The 16,749-nt window shown below is 44.9% G+C and overlaps 2 protein-coding genes across 11 annotated transcripts in view; both read left to right on the top strand.

Moving 5' to 3' along the window:
- ARL14EPL (ARF like GTPase 14 effector protein like) overlaps nucleotides 1-4,759 on the top strand; it is a 37,745-nt gene extending 32,986 nt beyond the window's left edge. For all 6 annotated transcript variants that reach the window (XM_069964578.1, XM_069964576.1, XM_069964579.1 and 3 more), the window contains 2 exons: nucleotides 1,633-1,766; nucleotides 3,705-4,759. In XM_069964578.1, the coding sequence (XP_069820679.1) occupies nucleotides 1,633-1,766; nucleotides 3,705-3,930 (360 nt within the window). In that variant the 3' untranslated portion in view covers nucleotides 3,931-4,759. The remainder of the gene's footprint in view (nucleotides 1-1,632; nucleotides 1,767-3,704) is intronic.
- A 1,411-nt stretch (nucleotides 4,760-6,170) lies between these two features.
- COMMD10 (COMM domain containing 10) overlaps nucleotides 6,171-16,749 on the top strand; it is a 269,009-nt gene continuing 258,430 nt past the window's right edge. For 2 of the 5 annotated variants that reach the window (XR_011362178.1, XM_069962684.1), the window contains exons 1-2: nucleotides 6,337-6,831; nucleotides 8,504-8,594. Coding sequence is in view for 2 of the 5 variants with exons in the window: in XM_069962684.1 (XP_069818785.1) it covers nucleotides 6,788-6,831; nucleotides 8,504-8,594 (135 nt within the window). In the remaining 3 variants the exon portion in view is untranslated. The other 3 variants (XR_011362179.1, XM_069962683.1, XR_011362180.1) reach the window with 3 other exon arrangements.

Raw genomic sequence — 16,749 nt, 5'->3', positions numbered from 1 at the left:
GCAGAACAAATTTGTGCAAGTGGCTAAAATTGCTGCTCACTTTGGGTGGTCAGGCTACAAGCCCCACACCACCAGTCGCTTTAGTAGTGGTTTATACACCTTGATGCTGCCAGCAGCCCTTTTAACAGAACCAGGAGACTCGGTACAAAAATCCAGCAGCTGGGACAGCACTAAAGTAGTGGGAAAAAAAATCAGGCAACCCGGATTTTAGGTGAAAATGACATCCGGCAGCTGGTGAGTTTACTTGATTATTTCCTCCTACCCCTTTCATTTTCAGGGGACTTTCTGTTAAATATGGGCTGTCTGGGTGTCCGTCCAGGGCTCCCGGGTGGCTAATAGCCACACAGTTTTTCCATATTGAATTGCATCCCCCACTCTGGGATTCCAGGGCTTCATGCCCCAGATCCCTGGACAGTCGCACAGGGTAGATAACCACCAGCTCCCCACTCTGTCTTGCAGCTGCAGCTGTGACTTGGGGGCCCTATTATGCCAACAGATTTAACTGACAGATTTTTGCAGCCAAAGCCAGGAACAGAATATAAACAGAAAACGGGTCATAAAGGAAAGACTGAGATTTCTCCTCTTTTCAAATCCATTCCTGGCTTTGGCTGCAGAAATCTGTCAGATAATCTTTTGGTGTAATAAGGCCCTTACAAATGATCAGCTGTAGCCGACAATGTCACATCCCAGTGCATGCAGCCTGATGATGTCATCACACTGCCTGCACTGGGTGTGTCCGGCAGATAGAGGAGGAGCCTCAGAATGGCAGCTAAGTGGGAGAGAGGAGGTTTAATTAAAGGAGTACTCCCGGCCTTTAAAATTTTTGCTGCCATTATACAAAGCGTAATAAAGAGCTTACTCTTACCTCTTCAAACTCCCCCACATCCTCTGTGGCTTTTCCTGGTCTCCCACTGAACACCCCTGCAGTGACAGCCTGCTCAGCCAATCACTGACTGAGACAGGACAGCTTTGCGGCCTGTGTCAATGCAAAGACAAGTCCATATCGGAAGTGGTGGTGGGAGCATTCAGCAAGCGACCAGGAAAAGCCACAGGAGGACACTTGAGGAGCATGGTGACGTAAGAAAATGATCTTTATTATGTTCTCTGTAAGGGCAGCAATATAAAAAAAAAAAAAATTAAATGGAAGTCAATGAAAAAACGGATCCAAACAAATTGCACACAGTTGTATCCATTCCCCCCCCCCCCCCCCATAAAATGTATACATTAAAAGGACTGCAAAAATACAAGAAATCTAACAGATGATGGGGCAGATTTAATACAGACTGGTATTTTACATACTGTTATAGCTGATCCCATTGGTATAAATTGCTGCAAATGTATTAAGGAACTTATGTATCTTAATAAAGTTGTGTCTGTGGCGGTCCCTGCACCACACACTGACATCTAGACCAGAAATGAGTTGGTGTAGATTTCAGCTGTGAATATAGTAAATGTTCCAGGCTGTGAGAGGCTTCACATTCTTTCGGCTAAGAAGTTGCACATTTTTGTGCAGATGAGCTGTGTGCCACTTCTGAATGCCAATTATATGGCCTAAAAGTCATAGTAAATTCTCCCTTATGTGTTCATCTGTATGTTAAGGGAGGCCTGAGCTGTTATCTCTTGTCTTTACAGCAAATCGAGAAACAGTTAAAGTGTTTGGCCTTCCAAAATCCTGGACCTCAGGTCGCAGACTTTAATCCGGAAACTCGAAAACAAAAGAAGAAGGCCTACATGTCTCAAATGAATAGATATTATTCTACCAACAAGTAAGGGACAGTAGTATGTCAGCTGCATGGATATAGATGGATTGTTTGGCAAAAAATACTCATGCCAATCAAAGCTGGGAAAAAATATCTGACTCAAATATGATGAGATTAATATATATGCTGGTACTGTAATATAGCTGTTAGGTCAATGAGACACATGGTACCTTTCCTATATCTGTCTGTGTTTCCAGAATGTAGAAAAATGCTTTTATTCTCTAGAGCAAAGTGTCAGAGTGCAAAGTTTCCAAGCCCCTCATGTGATGAAGACTGTAATGCAGGAACAGGAATGGGAGGGGAAAGCCACTTTAAACATTCCAATGAAGAAAAAAAGGAAATTTCTACTTTATGGAAGCACAGATTGTTGTATAAAAAAGGTACTGTGTCTCCATGACCTAACAGCTATCTAGCAGTGTCAGCAACCTTAAAGCGAATGTACCATTAGGTACATAGCTTTGGGTACTATACCTTTATGGACTGGTGCCAATGTCACAGTCCTTTTTTCGAACCGCCACTCGGTTTCCACGCACCGCCAGTCTTTTTAGGAGCACTGGCCAACCCCAGAGCACTGGGCAAGCCCACCAGTCCCTGGTGTGACGAAACCCCCTCTTCTCTGTAAAGAAGCTCCATTGATTCCATTGGAACAGAGGGGAGATTGTCACACCAGGGGCCAGTGGGCCTGCCCAGTGCTCCAGGGTTGGCTGGTGCTCCCGAAAAGACCAGCCGTGTGTGGAAACCATCTCTCCCCCTGCCTTGCGCGCAAGATTAAAAAGCATTTTACCCAACACTAAGCCTACGGAGCCCAGAACCCCCAACTCCATAGGAAACCCGTCTGCAAGGTCTATGCAGCCGTTCTGGGAGCTCAATCAGCACAATTGGTGCTGATTGGTGCACCCAGCACGCTTCCCAAACATACCCCTGTACCCTGCGTGTCCTGCTTGATAAACCTGCAATCTTACTTTTATAAAGTCCTGTGCTGTATGTTAATCGTCGCCAAGTAGTCATCTGGGCGTATGTAGTCATGGTCCTGAGCGTATGGAGTCACGGTCTTGGACGTGTTCAAGTGCTGAAATCTTGCCCCTCTGGGCGTGATTGAAAGAGCTCCTGTCCTGTGACGTCACCTAGGGGCCGGCATTGCACAGCGGCGCACTGATGTCTAAACTATGAACAGAAGAAGAGGCTGCTGCACTATGCTGCGCAGGCGCAGAACAGCAGCGTCTTCTCCCGCTGTACTACGCATATGCAGCGTAGTAAAGATGTCAGCAATGTTGGCCACAGGGTGACGTCACAGGACAGGAGTGCTTTCACTTACGCCCAGAGGGGCAAGATTACAGCGCTGGAACCCGCCCAGGACCGTGACTACATACGCCCAGATGACTACTTGGCCGCAATTAGCATACAGCACGGGAGTATATAAAAGAAAGATTGCAGGTTAATCAAGCTGGGCACGCAGGGTCCAGGGGTATGTTTAGGAAGCGTGCTTGGTGATGTACCAGTACGTTTCCTTGGCTTTAGGGTCGTTTTTGGCGTGATTGGTTCCCCTTAAGTTTAACAAATGCTAAAGAATACAAATAGAATATTTCAGACTAACATTTGGTGCACCCTTTGCATTGTAAATTTTAGGTGTTGTTCACACTATGTTCTTTTTTCTGATGTATATGGCGGATTTATTGTTGTGAACAACTGCCAGAGTGACTCTTCCTGTAAAAATGCAAACCACACAGGCTTTATTAGAAAGTGTTCATTAAAGTCTATTCTTCCATTATATATATTGGGAGGTTTTGTGTGAATAGAGCAGAGTGTGGGTAATTTATCGCATATGAGATGTCCCTGCTAGTGCGTGTTTTTTTCTGTAATCTGTTGTAAAGTTAGCCCATAGTATGTAGATCAATCTGTAACATGTTGTATCATCTAACATAGTAACTATAATGTCTTCCTCAGGGTTTCTGTCAAAAAATATGACAAAAATGGTAAACTGCTATGTAATAACCAGGACCTGTGCGACTGTCTGGAGGAGAGATGCCAGGGGTGTTTCTATCCTTGCCCCAAATGCAACTCCAACAAATGTGGACCTAAGTGCCGCTGCAACAGGAAGTGGGTGTATGAAAGAATTGAGTCGGAGGCCGGTGACATCATCAGAAAGATGCCATTTAACGTTTCAGAATAGTGCAGTAGAAGGTTTCCTTGCACATCCGATTACTTAAAATTGTTTGTTTAAAATGTCAAAAGTTTGGTTGGTGTCTGACCCCTAGAGGGACCAATCACCTGATGTAAAAATGTTATAGAAATCACTAATGGCCAGCCGCAGAACTAACCTGTACTTAAGGTTGGTTGGGTGTCCCAGTCTTTTGACTGATGTTATATGACTGACAACAAGGTACTTCTCTTAAAGTGACACTCGAGCCATATATTTTATTGCATAAAGGGCAGTCAGCCACCCTGCTCCCCCTTTTTACTGAATATACTCTGTTACATGGGGCAATATCAGCCTGTTTGACAGATAATCAGCCTATGTAATTGGGTCTTTTGAGGTGTTTAGCCTCACCCCATTAATGCCCCTTATGCAATAAAATGTATAGCTGGAGTGTTGCTTTCAGTAATAAAAATGTGGCATGTTCCATTGGACGTGATATTACAGAGATATTTCTTTCTTAAAACGTCCTTGGTAGGAAAATAGGATGCTGCTGTGAGGAACACCATACAAAGCAGATGAGCCACACAACAACCTCCAGCATATAGTCTTGCTGTGTACAAGAGGTGTAAGGAAACATTTTTACATGTTTATAAGAAATGTTTGCAGTTTTATGTTTTGAATTTTGTATTTTACAGAGAAATTAGAACAATTGTTTCATTTTGTTTGGTACATGACTATGCAAGCCATAGCTAGAAGAATACTTTCAGATTATTTCTATGTTGTCTGTCTTTTTCCATGAGACAGGTTTATGCTCAAAAGATGGTAATATTTTTGTCTTTTTGTACTTTTGCACAAGTTTTATTTTTGGTACAAAAGTGTTATATTTTATATTCAAAATAATAAATATTTTTCGTAAGTTTATTCTTTGTTTTATAAGAATTTACATATTCAGCCTTTGACTGGCTTCTATTGTTGCCATGTTTAATATGCTTTATCATTTGTTTTGTGGTCAGATGGGAATAAAAAACTGCCTTACTTGTCTCTCAATGCTCTAGTCACATTTGTCTTACATGGCATATTACCATATCATTGCTGCCATATCAGTGAGTTTTGTTTGCTGTGCCCTCCTTAGTATATTTTCCTTTTTTCTTTTTAATTCGGGCACTGTTGGAATGATGGTGTGGGCATGTACATTTTTTTTGTACTTGTACTTGGCCACATTTACATAGAAAACGCATTCAAAGTTTGAAATGTCCTTGCTCCCGTCATCTCTACTTCCAAAATGCTGATTCCCAACTTGAAGAAGTCTGGCTGTGTGACTGTGGGTCCAGATTGCAACCGCAGCATCTCAGCAAAACCATGAACATCCAAAGTGCATGCTAAAAAAAAAAAAGTAATGCTATGGACCCACAAAAACACAACATTCCATACTAACGTATGAACCTACAATAAACGTCCCGCTGTGGTGGTCCTGCTATGTACGGAAGCTGCACTGGGTACTGCTGTTCAGCTCCATTCAAGTGAACAGGACTGTCTTGCCTGGAAATCCACTGAAGGGACTGCGGCGCTTGAGCTGTTACTCTGACCAGGGATCAGATCCCACTGACTACTGTAACTGACTGACAGACTGACTGACAGTAATAAGCTTTAATACTAGATGATGCCATGGAGATGCAGTAACTTTGCATGAAAGGGAATAATTTGCTGGGGATAAATTGGACAGATCATTGGATCACATATCCACTGAACACAATTGTTATGGTTTCTTGTGTGCCATAGTTTAGCGCACGTCATGGTACACACCATTTACTAATAATCTACACTGTTTGGGAGACTTTTTTGTGGTTTTTTTTTTTTTATAAGTGACTAAAGGGCTGTATTCTTTCCTGGTAAAATAACTCAATTTTCAGAAATATACAGTACTTTGCATTGGGCCAGGGATTTAATAAGCAACATACAGCAAATGGAGTGAATAACACAAAAATTTAGCTGCCACAATGCAGCAGCTACTGGCAAACACTCAGCAAACAATAGTAAATTCCCCACAATGTTCCCCCACTGAACTGTATCTGGGCAGCATCCCACCTAATGTAACTTATAGGGCAATAAGCTGCTGCAGGAACAACTATGTTACAAGGGTGCTCGGTGCTGTACAAAGTAACATGCTGAGTGACAGAACTGTGAGCTGCAGAGAAGCTGCTGATACGTGCACCCACAGCGACGCCAGGAGAAGTGACTGATACTGCATTTTGAGCCATGCGCGCCACCGTAGCAGTCCGGGACGCAACCAGGCAGCTGACAGCCGATCACATGACCTGTCCGGCTCACTCCTAGTTGAAGCCGAACCGGCGCGAAGTGGTGCAGGCAGCAGCGGCATCCCGAGCGCCCAACTTGTCACCATGGCGACAGCGATATTCAAGGAGACTGCCAGGTAGTCAGAGAGGAGTGGACTTCATTACTGTCTTGGTAACCCTCCGTGAGCAGGGCTGAGCTGCATGGTGATCTATAGCGGAAAGTGTCCGTCCTGCAGCATTATGTAGTGGAAATGGCTTCCAGGCAGATGGCAGTGATGAGGATGGTTGTCAGTGTGCACCCAGCACCCATTATTAGAAGCACAGTGCTGCCCCCTAGTGCTGACAGCTTGCAGGGCTTTGTAATGTCATGTTTGTACAGCCAGTAAGGACTGGGACCAGGTGCCTTGATGCCCAGGACTGTGGCGTCAGCATCTATCCCTGCTGGGGACCCTACACAGTGCCCCTCCTGGTGCTCCCCTAATCCTTGGACCCCACTGATCATACATTGCTGGCATAGGCCATGGACATCCCATAAAGGTGACATGCCAGAGAACCCCAATGGCTGAGTAACACCCCTGGGCTTTTTACATAGAAAGATGAAGCATAACAACCAATCAGATTTCACATCATGTTTTCTTTGGTAAATATAGGAATTTACGCACTGAATACGCGGTGTTACGTAGAAAAGTAGTATAGTTATAATTATGCAGCATATGCGTCCAAAGAATGAACAGGTTGGTCCATAGACCGCGGAATGGAGTCTATGGCACGGGTGGAAATGCACGCGGCCGTTAGCGGGGGCGAGCTGCGGAATCTGCTGTGGGTGATCCACACGGATTCCATAGTGTGCAAATACCCATATAGTAAGATTCTCTTTATTGTCCAATCACAGCTCAGCTTTCATCTCTTTATCTCTGAAATAAAAGCTGAGCTGTGATTGGTTTCTGTGAAGAACCAACAGAATAATGTTTCTACAGCACCAACAGATTCCGCTGCACTTTCGAATTCTGACTATGTAGAATTACACACTAATTGTTCAAGGAGAGGGAGGGCCCTATCTATAGGACCTCATGGTAAATCTCCTCCTTTATTCTTCATTTATACACAGATAGTCATCAGGCTGGTTTGGGGTAAGTGCACTGCAATAATGCCATTTAATATGGACTAAGGGGGAGATTCACCGTCTTACAGTACTATTCTTTCAGCTGCACATAGCAGCCAATCACAGCGCTGCTTTCATCTCTAATATTGCTCTGGTAATATGAAAGCTGAGGTGTGATTGGTTGTTATAGGCAGCTAAGAGGATATTAATATAAAACAGTCTACATTTGATATGAAGTGTGGCAGAATACATGGCTGATTCCTGACACCATGCTGAGGAAGACTATGGGACTTATCAGTAACAGTAGATGTCCACGGTGGGTCATGACCTTTGATGCCAGATACAAGCTTACAGTTAAAGTGACTGTACCACCAGGCCCAGGCTGAAGCACTGGAGGCGGGACGACCCACCCTTAGTGGGAAGAAACTCCAGCCCCTCCATGACGTGACTCCATTAGAATAATTGGAACCCTATCATAGAGGGGCGGAGTTTCCTCCCACTAAGGGTGGGTCGGCCCGCCTCCAGTGCTTCAGCCTGGGCCTGGTGGTACAGTCACTTTAAAGTGCATGTGATTGTAACCACAGAGTTATATGTACCAAACCCTTTTTTATCACATTATGAGACTTCTGTGTGATTCTGCCCATAGAATTCAATGGAGACATGCTGCAGGCTCACTGGATTGCATTTGAGTTGTTATGAGTCTGTGAACAATGGTCACTCCTGCCATGGAGCAAGACAAAAACTGTATCCTATCTGACTTCCATTATTGTAAGAACTGCACTGATCACAGTAGTATCCTACAATACCATGTTAGACACTCTCACGTCACCTTTTAGTGTCCCTTTGACTAAAGCATATGGATTACACTCTGTTCAAATGAGCCAGCACCATATTGATAAAGGGTCTACAGAAAATGAATCTTATGCTTATAGGCTAGCTTTCTATATTATATTGTGTTTTGTAAATTTTTGTATTTGCATTGCTATTCTTGGGCCCCATTCACAGAATCTTTTTAGGGTACATTGCCAGTATACATTGGAATACTGTCTTTAAGGACATACCCATAGCAGATCTCTGCTTGGCATCCTACTCAGTGGTATAGTTATTGAACAACTAAAAGCTGTGCAGCCAACTATTATGGATTGCAGAAACCAATGCACACAGTGATTACAATGCAATTTTACTTATGACATCTTATTTTTTTTATTAGCATAAAACAAGCAGTGTCAATTATCAATGACATGGATACTGGAAAATTTCCACGGCTTCTTTCCCGTATAGTTCAGAAGCTTCATCTAAAGGTGAGTTGCAAAAATTGAGTTGCTGTTAGTTTCCTTTTAAAGTGTCACTGTCGTTATAACTTTCAAAATCTAAATCAACAGCAGATGTGATATTAACCCCTTAAGGACAGAGCCTGAAATGGCCTTAATGACAGAGACAAATTTTATGAATATGACCAGTGTCACTTTAGTCATTAATAACTTCGGGATGCTTTTACCTATCCGGCTGATTCTGAGATTGTTTTCTCGTGACATATTGTACTTTACATTTCTGGTAAATTGGAGTCGATACTCATAACAAATCTTTATGAAAAAAACCCAAATAATGTGAAAAAATGTGAAAAAATGCATTTTTCCAACTTTGAAACTTCTTTGCGTATACAGAAAGTGGTTATACCACATAAATTATATATTAAATAGCATTAGCAACATGTCTACTTTATGTTGGCGGCATTTATTAAACTATCTTTCATTTTTTTTAGACGATAGGAAGCTTAAAACATTAGCAGCAAATTTCCAAATTTTCAGTAAAATTTCAAAATCAGATATTTTTAGGGACCTGTTCAGGTTTAAAGTGTATTTGAGGGGCCTGTATGTTAGAAAGCCCCACAAAGCACCCCATTTCAGAAACTGCACCCCCCAAACTCTGCAAAAGCACATCCAGAAAGTGTTTTAACCCTTTAGGGGAGTCACAGAAATAAAAGCCAAGTGTGTAAGGAATTTGAAAATTTTAATTTTCTGTGCAGAGATTTTATTGTAATCCAATATTTTTCATAATTATAAACCTATTACCAGAGAAATGCACCCCAATAATTATTGCCCCGTTTCTGCAGTTTATAGAAATACCCCATATGTGACCCTATTGCGCTATTTGACGCAACCACAAGCCTCAGATATAAGGGAGCGCCTAATGAATTTCAACGCCTCCGTTATATTTGGTCATTTTTGACTGTACCACTTCAGGTTGGCAGAGGCTCTGGGGTGTCAAAACCTAAAAAACACCCCTAAAGGGACACCATTTAGAAAACTACACCCCTCAAGGAATGTAACAAGGGGTGCGGTGAGCATCTGGACCCCACAGGTGCTTCACAGATTTTCCGAACAATATGGCGTGAAAAAAGAAAAATTTATTTTTTACACTAAAACGTTGTTCTAGCCTTCAATTTTTCATTTTCTTAAAGGGATAAGAGGCAAAAAAAGACAAAAAATGTGTAGCGCAGTTTCTCCCGAGTACAGAAATACCCCACATGTGGCGATAGAGTGCCAAGGGGGCGCAGGACGAGCCTCCAAAGGGAAGGAGCGCCAATTGGCTTTTGGAAGCTGAATTTCACTGAAAAGGATTTCAAGGGCCATGTCGCATTTACAGAGCCCTCGTGCTGCCAAAACACTGGAAACCCCCCACAAGTGATTCCATTCTGGAAACTACACCCCTCAAGGAATCTAACAAGGGGTGCAGTGAGCATATGGACCCCACTGGTGACGGGCACAAATGTGGAACAATGTGACGTGAAAGGGAAAAATTTCATTTTTTCACTTTCATGGCACAAATGTGCCCGTCATCAAGGGGTCCATATCCTCACTGCACCCCTTGTTAGATTCCTTGAGGGGTGCAGTTTCCAGAATGGGGTCACTTGTGGGGGGTTTCCAGTGTTTTGGCAGCAGGAGGGCTCTGTAAATGCGACATGGCGTTCATCATCCATTCTAGCCAAATCCAACCTCCAAAATCCAAATGGCGCTCCTTCCCTTCGGAGGCTTGCCCTGCGCCCACATGGCGCTTTATGTCCACATGTGGGGTATTTACGGACTCGGGGGAAATTGCTCTACACATATTGTGTGTTTTTTTCTCTTTTAACCCCTTGTGAAAATGATAAATTCAAGGCTAAACCAACATTATAGTGTAAAAAATGTAATATTTCATTTTCACGCCACATTGTTCCACATTTGTGCCCGTCACCAGTGGGGTCCATATGCTCACTACACCCCTTGTTACATTCCCTGAGGGGTGTAGTTTCCATAATGGGGTCACTTGTGGGGGGTTTCAACTGTCTTGGCAACACAGAGGCCTTTTGAATGCAACATGGCCCCTCGAAATCCATTCCATCCAAATCCAGCCTTCAAAAACGAAATGGTGCTCCTTCCCTTCGGAGGCTTACCCTGCACCCGCATGGCGCTTTATGTCCACATGTGGGGTATTTACGGACTCGGGGGAAATTGCGCTACACATTTTGTTTTTTTTCTCCTCTTTTAACCCCTTGTGAAAATGATATATTCAAGGCTAAACCAACATTATAGTGTAAAAAATGTAATATTTCATTTTCACGCCACATTGTTCCACATTTGTGTCCGTCACCAGTGGGGTCCATATGCTCACTACACCCCTTGTTACATTCCTTGAGGGGTGCAGTTTCCATAATGGGGTCACTTGTGGGGGGTTTCAACTGTCTTGGCAACACAGGGGCCTTTTGAATGCAACATGGCCCCTCGAAATCCATTCCATCCAAATCCAGCCTTCAAAAACCAAATGGCGCTTCTTCCCTTCGGAGGCTTACCCTGCACCCGCATGGCGCTTTATGTCCATATGTGGGGTATTTCCGTACTCAGGGGAAATTGCTCTACACATTAAATGTTTTTTTTTATCTTTTAACCCCTTGTGAAAATGAAAAAACATGACAAGATTAATGATTTAGAGTAAAAATTTTACAAAAATTACACTAAATGTTGGTCTAGCCTTGATTTTTTTCCATTTCCACAAGGGGTTAAAAAAGAAAATGAACACAAAACGTGTAGGGTAGTGTCCCCTGAGTACGAAAATACCCCACATGTGGACATAATGTGCCATATGGGCACAGGGCAAGTCACCAAAGGGACAGAGCGCCATTTAGAGGCTGGAATGGAGGATGGAGGCCATGTCGAAATTACAAAGCTCCTGTGCTGCCAGGACAGTAGAAACCCCCGACAAGTGACCCCATTCTGGAAACTACACCCCATAAGGAATCTAACAAGGGGTGCAGTGAGCATATGGACCCCACTGGTGACGGGCACTTACGTAGAACATGTGCCGAGAAAATAAAAAATACAATTTTTTTCATTTTCACGTCCCAAATGTGGCCGTCACCAGGGGGCCATATCCCCGCTGCCCCCCTTCTTAGATTCCTTATGGGGTGTAGTTTCCAGAATGGGGTCACTTGTGGGGGGTTTCTACTGTCCTGGCCGCACAGAGGCTTTGTAATTGCGACATGGCATCCTCTAATGGAAATGGCGGCCATACCTACTTAGCTGGGGAAAAGGGACAATTCTAATTTATTTGGGGGTATTAGGCCAATTATTAGTTTATAAGGTTGGAAATGACAGGTGTCCATCAAACTCAACCTGTGTTGATCCAGAGGAAGGCAAAAAACCCTCTTAAGGCAGACGACAGTAGCCTCATCACAGGGGAAAATTCCTTCCTGACTCCATAATGGCGATCAGAATAATCCCTGGATCAACGTGACCCCTGAAATAGGAATAAGGGACAGAATTTAGATAATGTAGAACCCCAATGACGTGTGGTGCGCCTTGAAGCGATCCAGTATGCAGAGGCCGGGGGGATCAGGACAGGCGTCACACTGGAAAATGTTGTCCTTCCTGATCCCCCTGTTACGCCACACTCTGCACTTCTTCTGGGGTCTCCCGTTCTCCAGTGTGGGGGACGTCACCTGGAAAATGTTGCCCTGGTGCGATACGGGGTCCTTCATATCCAGAAGCGCTGGGTCCGCTCCATGGCTGCTAAATATTAGGGCGCTATTACTGCTTCTGATATGTTCGGATCGTGCCGCAAGCTACAGGGCAGCGAGAGACCAGAGGAGGGGGCGCTGGTATAAAAGTTATCCCCGTACAGGTGGTGACCTTTATCCAGCAGTGGGAAGATCAGTTCCCGGACGATCTTCCCACTAACTCCGAGGATGGGGGGGAGGGGGGCATCTGGGGGCTGGATTCGGGTGTCCCTTCCTACATACACTCTAAGGGTACATGCACACTGCGGAATCGCGACAGATAACCCTTCGTGCATTCTGCAGCTGGCACCCACCGGCGGACTGATGCAGGCGCACGTCTCCACACGTGTCATAGACTCCATTCTATGCACTGGCGGATTCCGCTCTCCGTCCAACGTGTTCATTCTTTGGATGGACGATGGAATCCGCCCGTGCATAGAATGGATTCTATGACACGGGTGGAGACACGCGCCTCCATCAGTCCGCCGGCGGGTGCCAGCTGCGGAATGCACAAAGGGTTATCCTTCGCCATTCCGCAGTGTGCACGTACCCGAAATCTGTAAGTGTACCCTAAGGCACGCTCACAGAGTTTGTAGAATTTCACACCATACCGTCATCTCTTATTGGGACGGTACTGGCGGAAAAGATGTGTCTGGGGGGCAGCGTACGCTACGCTACCCCCAGATACGTCATTGGAGGATGAGGATGATGAGGATGAATGGAGGAACGAAGGACCCCCCATTCATCCTCACTGGCTGTTTCGGTGTCGGAGGTAATAATAACGTATCCCTCTGACGCCGAAAACACCCTGGGGGCCATCTTTATACGGGGATTGGTATATGGGGTATGTAGTGGTGTAGTGTCAAACTTTATTCAATGTAGTGTGGTGTAATGTAGTGTTTTTTACGTGTTTTTTTACAGTAAGTATAAAAAAAAAACCTACGCCAACAAAGGAGTTGCTGATAAATGCCGCACTTATGTGCGGCACTTATAAGCAGACCGTGGCAGTAGAATATAGAAAAAAAACACCCTACGCCAAAAAGGAGGAGTTGCTGATTAGCAGCACACTTTCGTGCGATGCTGATCAACACTCAGCGGCGATAGGGTGCGGAAAATAGAAAAAAAAAAATTTGAAAAAAAAAAAAAAAAAAAATTTCTACATTTGAACATCCCTGTAGCTGCTGATAAGTGTATTACACATATCAGCCGCTAGAGGGCAGCAGAGCGCAAAATACGGAAAGAGCCGACGCTGGAGCCGAAAATAGCCGAGAGAAGCCGAACGTGACGTCACGGAAGAAGCCGAAGACCCGAACGAAGACGAGGATGCCGCGAACCCGGAAGACGCCGATCAGGAGCCCGGGACAGGTGAGTAATGTACAAATACCTGCTCTGGACCCCTCGGCTACCTAGCTGAGGGGTCCAGGGCAGGTATTTACTATATTGTGGGACTCTGATCGCCGTGCCACCGGCCCGATCGCCGTGAATGGCCGGCCGGTACCGGCCGGCCGTTCACGGCGATCGGGCCGGTGGCACGGCGATCACCATTACTTTTTACAGTAATGGCGGTCGGTGCCGTCCTCGGACAGCACCGACCGCCATTTTTTTCCGGGTCATCGGGTCGCCGATGACCCGGAAAGGTTCCGATCGCCGCTATTGGCTGATCTGAATTGATCAGCCTATAGCGGCGATCGTAAGCACGGGGGGTGTTAACCACCCCCCGTGCCGTGAAGCTAAGATGGCCTGCTATGATTTATAGCAGGCCATCTTCCCCGACCGCTGTGTGTGAACACGCAGCGATCGGGGAAACATCGGGCGTAAATTTACGCCCTGATGCGCCAAGTACCAGGGCGCGAGGGCGTAAGTTTACGCCCGATGTCGTTAAGGGGTTAAACAAGTTTGCAATATACATTCATTATTTTGTTGTTGTTATCACGCTGTAAAAAGAGACTGAACTTACCAGAAATCCAGGTCCAGTCTCCTGAAGGCAGATTGTCTGACTTGTGCTAGTTGAAGGAAAGAGACTAAACACATGAAGTCTGACCTGTACAGAGAGTTCTGGCTCAGATGGCCTGGGAAACACTGAACTTCCTGTTTTTTGAGAAAAAGACAGTCAGAAAACAGGAAGTGCTGTGTTTTCCATGATAACTGAAAAATAAATAATGAATGTAAATTGCAAACTTGCTTTATCTCACATCTACTGTTAATTTACATTTTAGAGTTTTTAACGATGTGTTTAGGGCTATATTAACACATCTGCAATGTTTTCTGTAATTTAGGACAGCACTTCTGTAGTCATCCGCAATTTATAGACCACTACATTCTAGACAATAACCCGTGCTTCAATTGCGGATCCACACTAGAGCATGTCCTATTTTTTTCAGCACAGATCACTGCCTATTAATGGATCCTTAAAAGTTGCAGACGTGCCAATAGGCACATTGCAATCAATATGTTTTAATAGAACTATCTCTGGAGAGAGGGGGACGTTACAGTCAAATTCCTTTTTCACAGTCTCAACCATTTCAGACCAAAATCTGCTGGCAGTGGTGCAGACACCACATATGATGTTAAGTACCAGTACTATTTTTACATTTGAAAGTGAATAGAGTCGTGTCACAGCATGTGTGCTTTTAATCTTGGATAATCCTTTTACATAATTATGTTGCACTGTTTTATACTCCAGAGCTCTATTCACAGTTCTGCTGGTTGCTGTTGGTATAATCAGTAAGCTTCTTGACAGACATTTTCCATGTAGCTTTACCACACTCCTACAACACTGTTAATTTTTTTTTGTATAGTGTACTGCAGGGGCAGACACAGACTGCATAGGGCCCCTGTGCAAAAAATGTGCATGGCCCCACCTATAAGCAAACCAACCCACCACATAGCTCAACATACTCACCTGGCATGTCACTCGCGCATGAGGGAGAATGCACGAACACTGCGCCAGGCAAGGTGAATATGTGTATGGAGAAGGCTCTTATGGCTGGAGGTACAATACTGCCTCCAGCTGCAAGAGAGATATATGCAGTGGGATGTTGTGTGGGCCACTGTAATGCAACTTCCAGGGGGAAGGGGGTTGATATGGAGGGGGGTTGCAGGCCGCTCTGATCCGCCGTCACACATATCACAGCACACTTACCTCATCACACATATCATACACTCCTTACCTCATCGCACTGATCATACGCTCCTTACCTCATCACACAGATCATACACTCCTTACCTCATCGCACAGATCATACGCTCCTTACCTCATCGCACTGATCATACGCTCCTTACCTCATCGCACTGATCATACACTTTTTACCTCATCGCACAGATCATACACTCGTTACCTCATTGCACAGATCATACACTCGTTACCTCATCGCACAGATCATACACTCGTTACCTCATCGCACAGATCATACACTCGTTACCTCATCGCACAGATCATACACTCGTTACCTCATCGCACAGATCATACACTCGTTACCTCATCGCACAGATCATACACTCGTTACCTCATCGCACAGATCATACACTTGTTACCTCATCGCACAGATCATACACTCGTTACCTCATTGCACAGTTCATACGCTCCTTACCTCATCGCACAGATCATACACTTCTTAGGCTACGTGCACATAGAGCAAAAGTGGCGGAAAGTGTTCATTCTTCAGTGCGGAGAGAGGAGGCACGCAAGCCTCCCATAGACTCATTATGACAGGGAGGCTGGCGGCATTCCGCAGTGAAGAATTCCACCACTTTTGCTCTGTGTGCACGTAGCCTTACCTCATCTTACATATCATACACTCCTTACCTCATCACACATAGCACAGCACACTCCTTACATCACACATAGCACAGCCAGCACACTCCTTACCTCCCATATAGCACAGCACACTACTTACCTCCCATATAGCACAGCACACTACTTACCTCCCATATAGCACAGCACACTACTTACCTCCCACATAGCACAGCACACTACTTAACCCATCACACATTCTCAAGAACACCCCCACTCTGATGCTCTATCCCAGGTGAGGGTTTGGGGGGAGGGGCTGCTCTACTTCCTCAGGTTGGGTCTGCTCTGATGAGCAGGGTGTGCAGACCACTCTACTGCCCGGGTGGGGGTAGGGGAACAGAGCAGAGTGAGGGAGCTGTGCACATGCACAGTGGTGCTCTTCTCTGCACAGCACAGTTCATGGGGGAGAGAGGGGGGTGCAGGCGGCCCGCTCTGAGATGCTATCCTCTGGGGGATGGGAGTATCAGCATCAACAGGTATGCAACAAGCCCCAGCCATGCTTGCTTTCCTTTAGCTTATTAAACTGATTATGCCACTGGTGTACTGTATTATATAGTGCCAAGTACAAAGATGACATAAGTGACATATGCTGTACTTACCTATCTATTAAGACAACATATCTGAAGAAATG

The sequence above is a fragment of the Dendropsophus ebraccatus genome, chromosome 3 (assembly GCF_027789765.1).
Source record: "Dendropsophus ebraccatus isolate aDenEbr1 chromosome 3, aDenEbr1.pat, whole genome shotgun sequence".
Taxonomy (NCBI): domain Eukaryota; kingdom Metazoa; phylum Chordata; class Amphibia; order Anura; family Hylidae; genus Dendropsophus; species Dendropsophus ebraccatus.
This window is presented reverse-complemented; position numbering and strand designations above follow the sequence as displayed.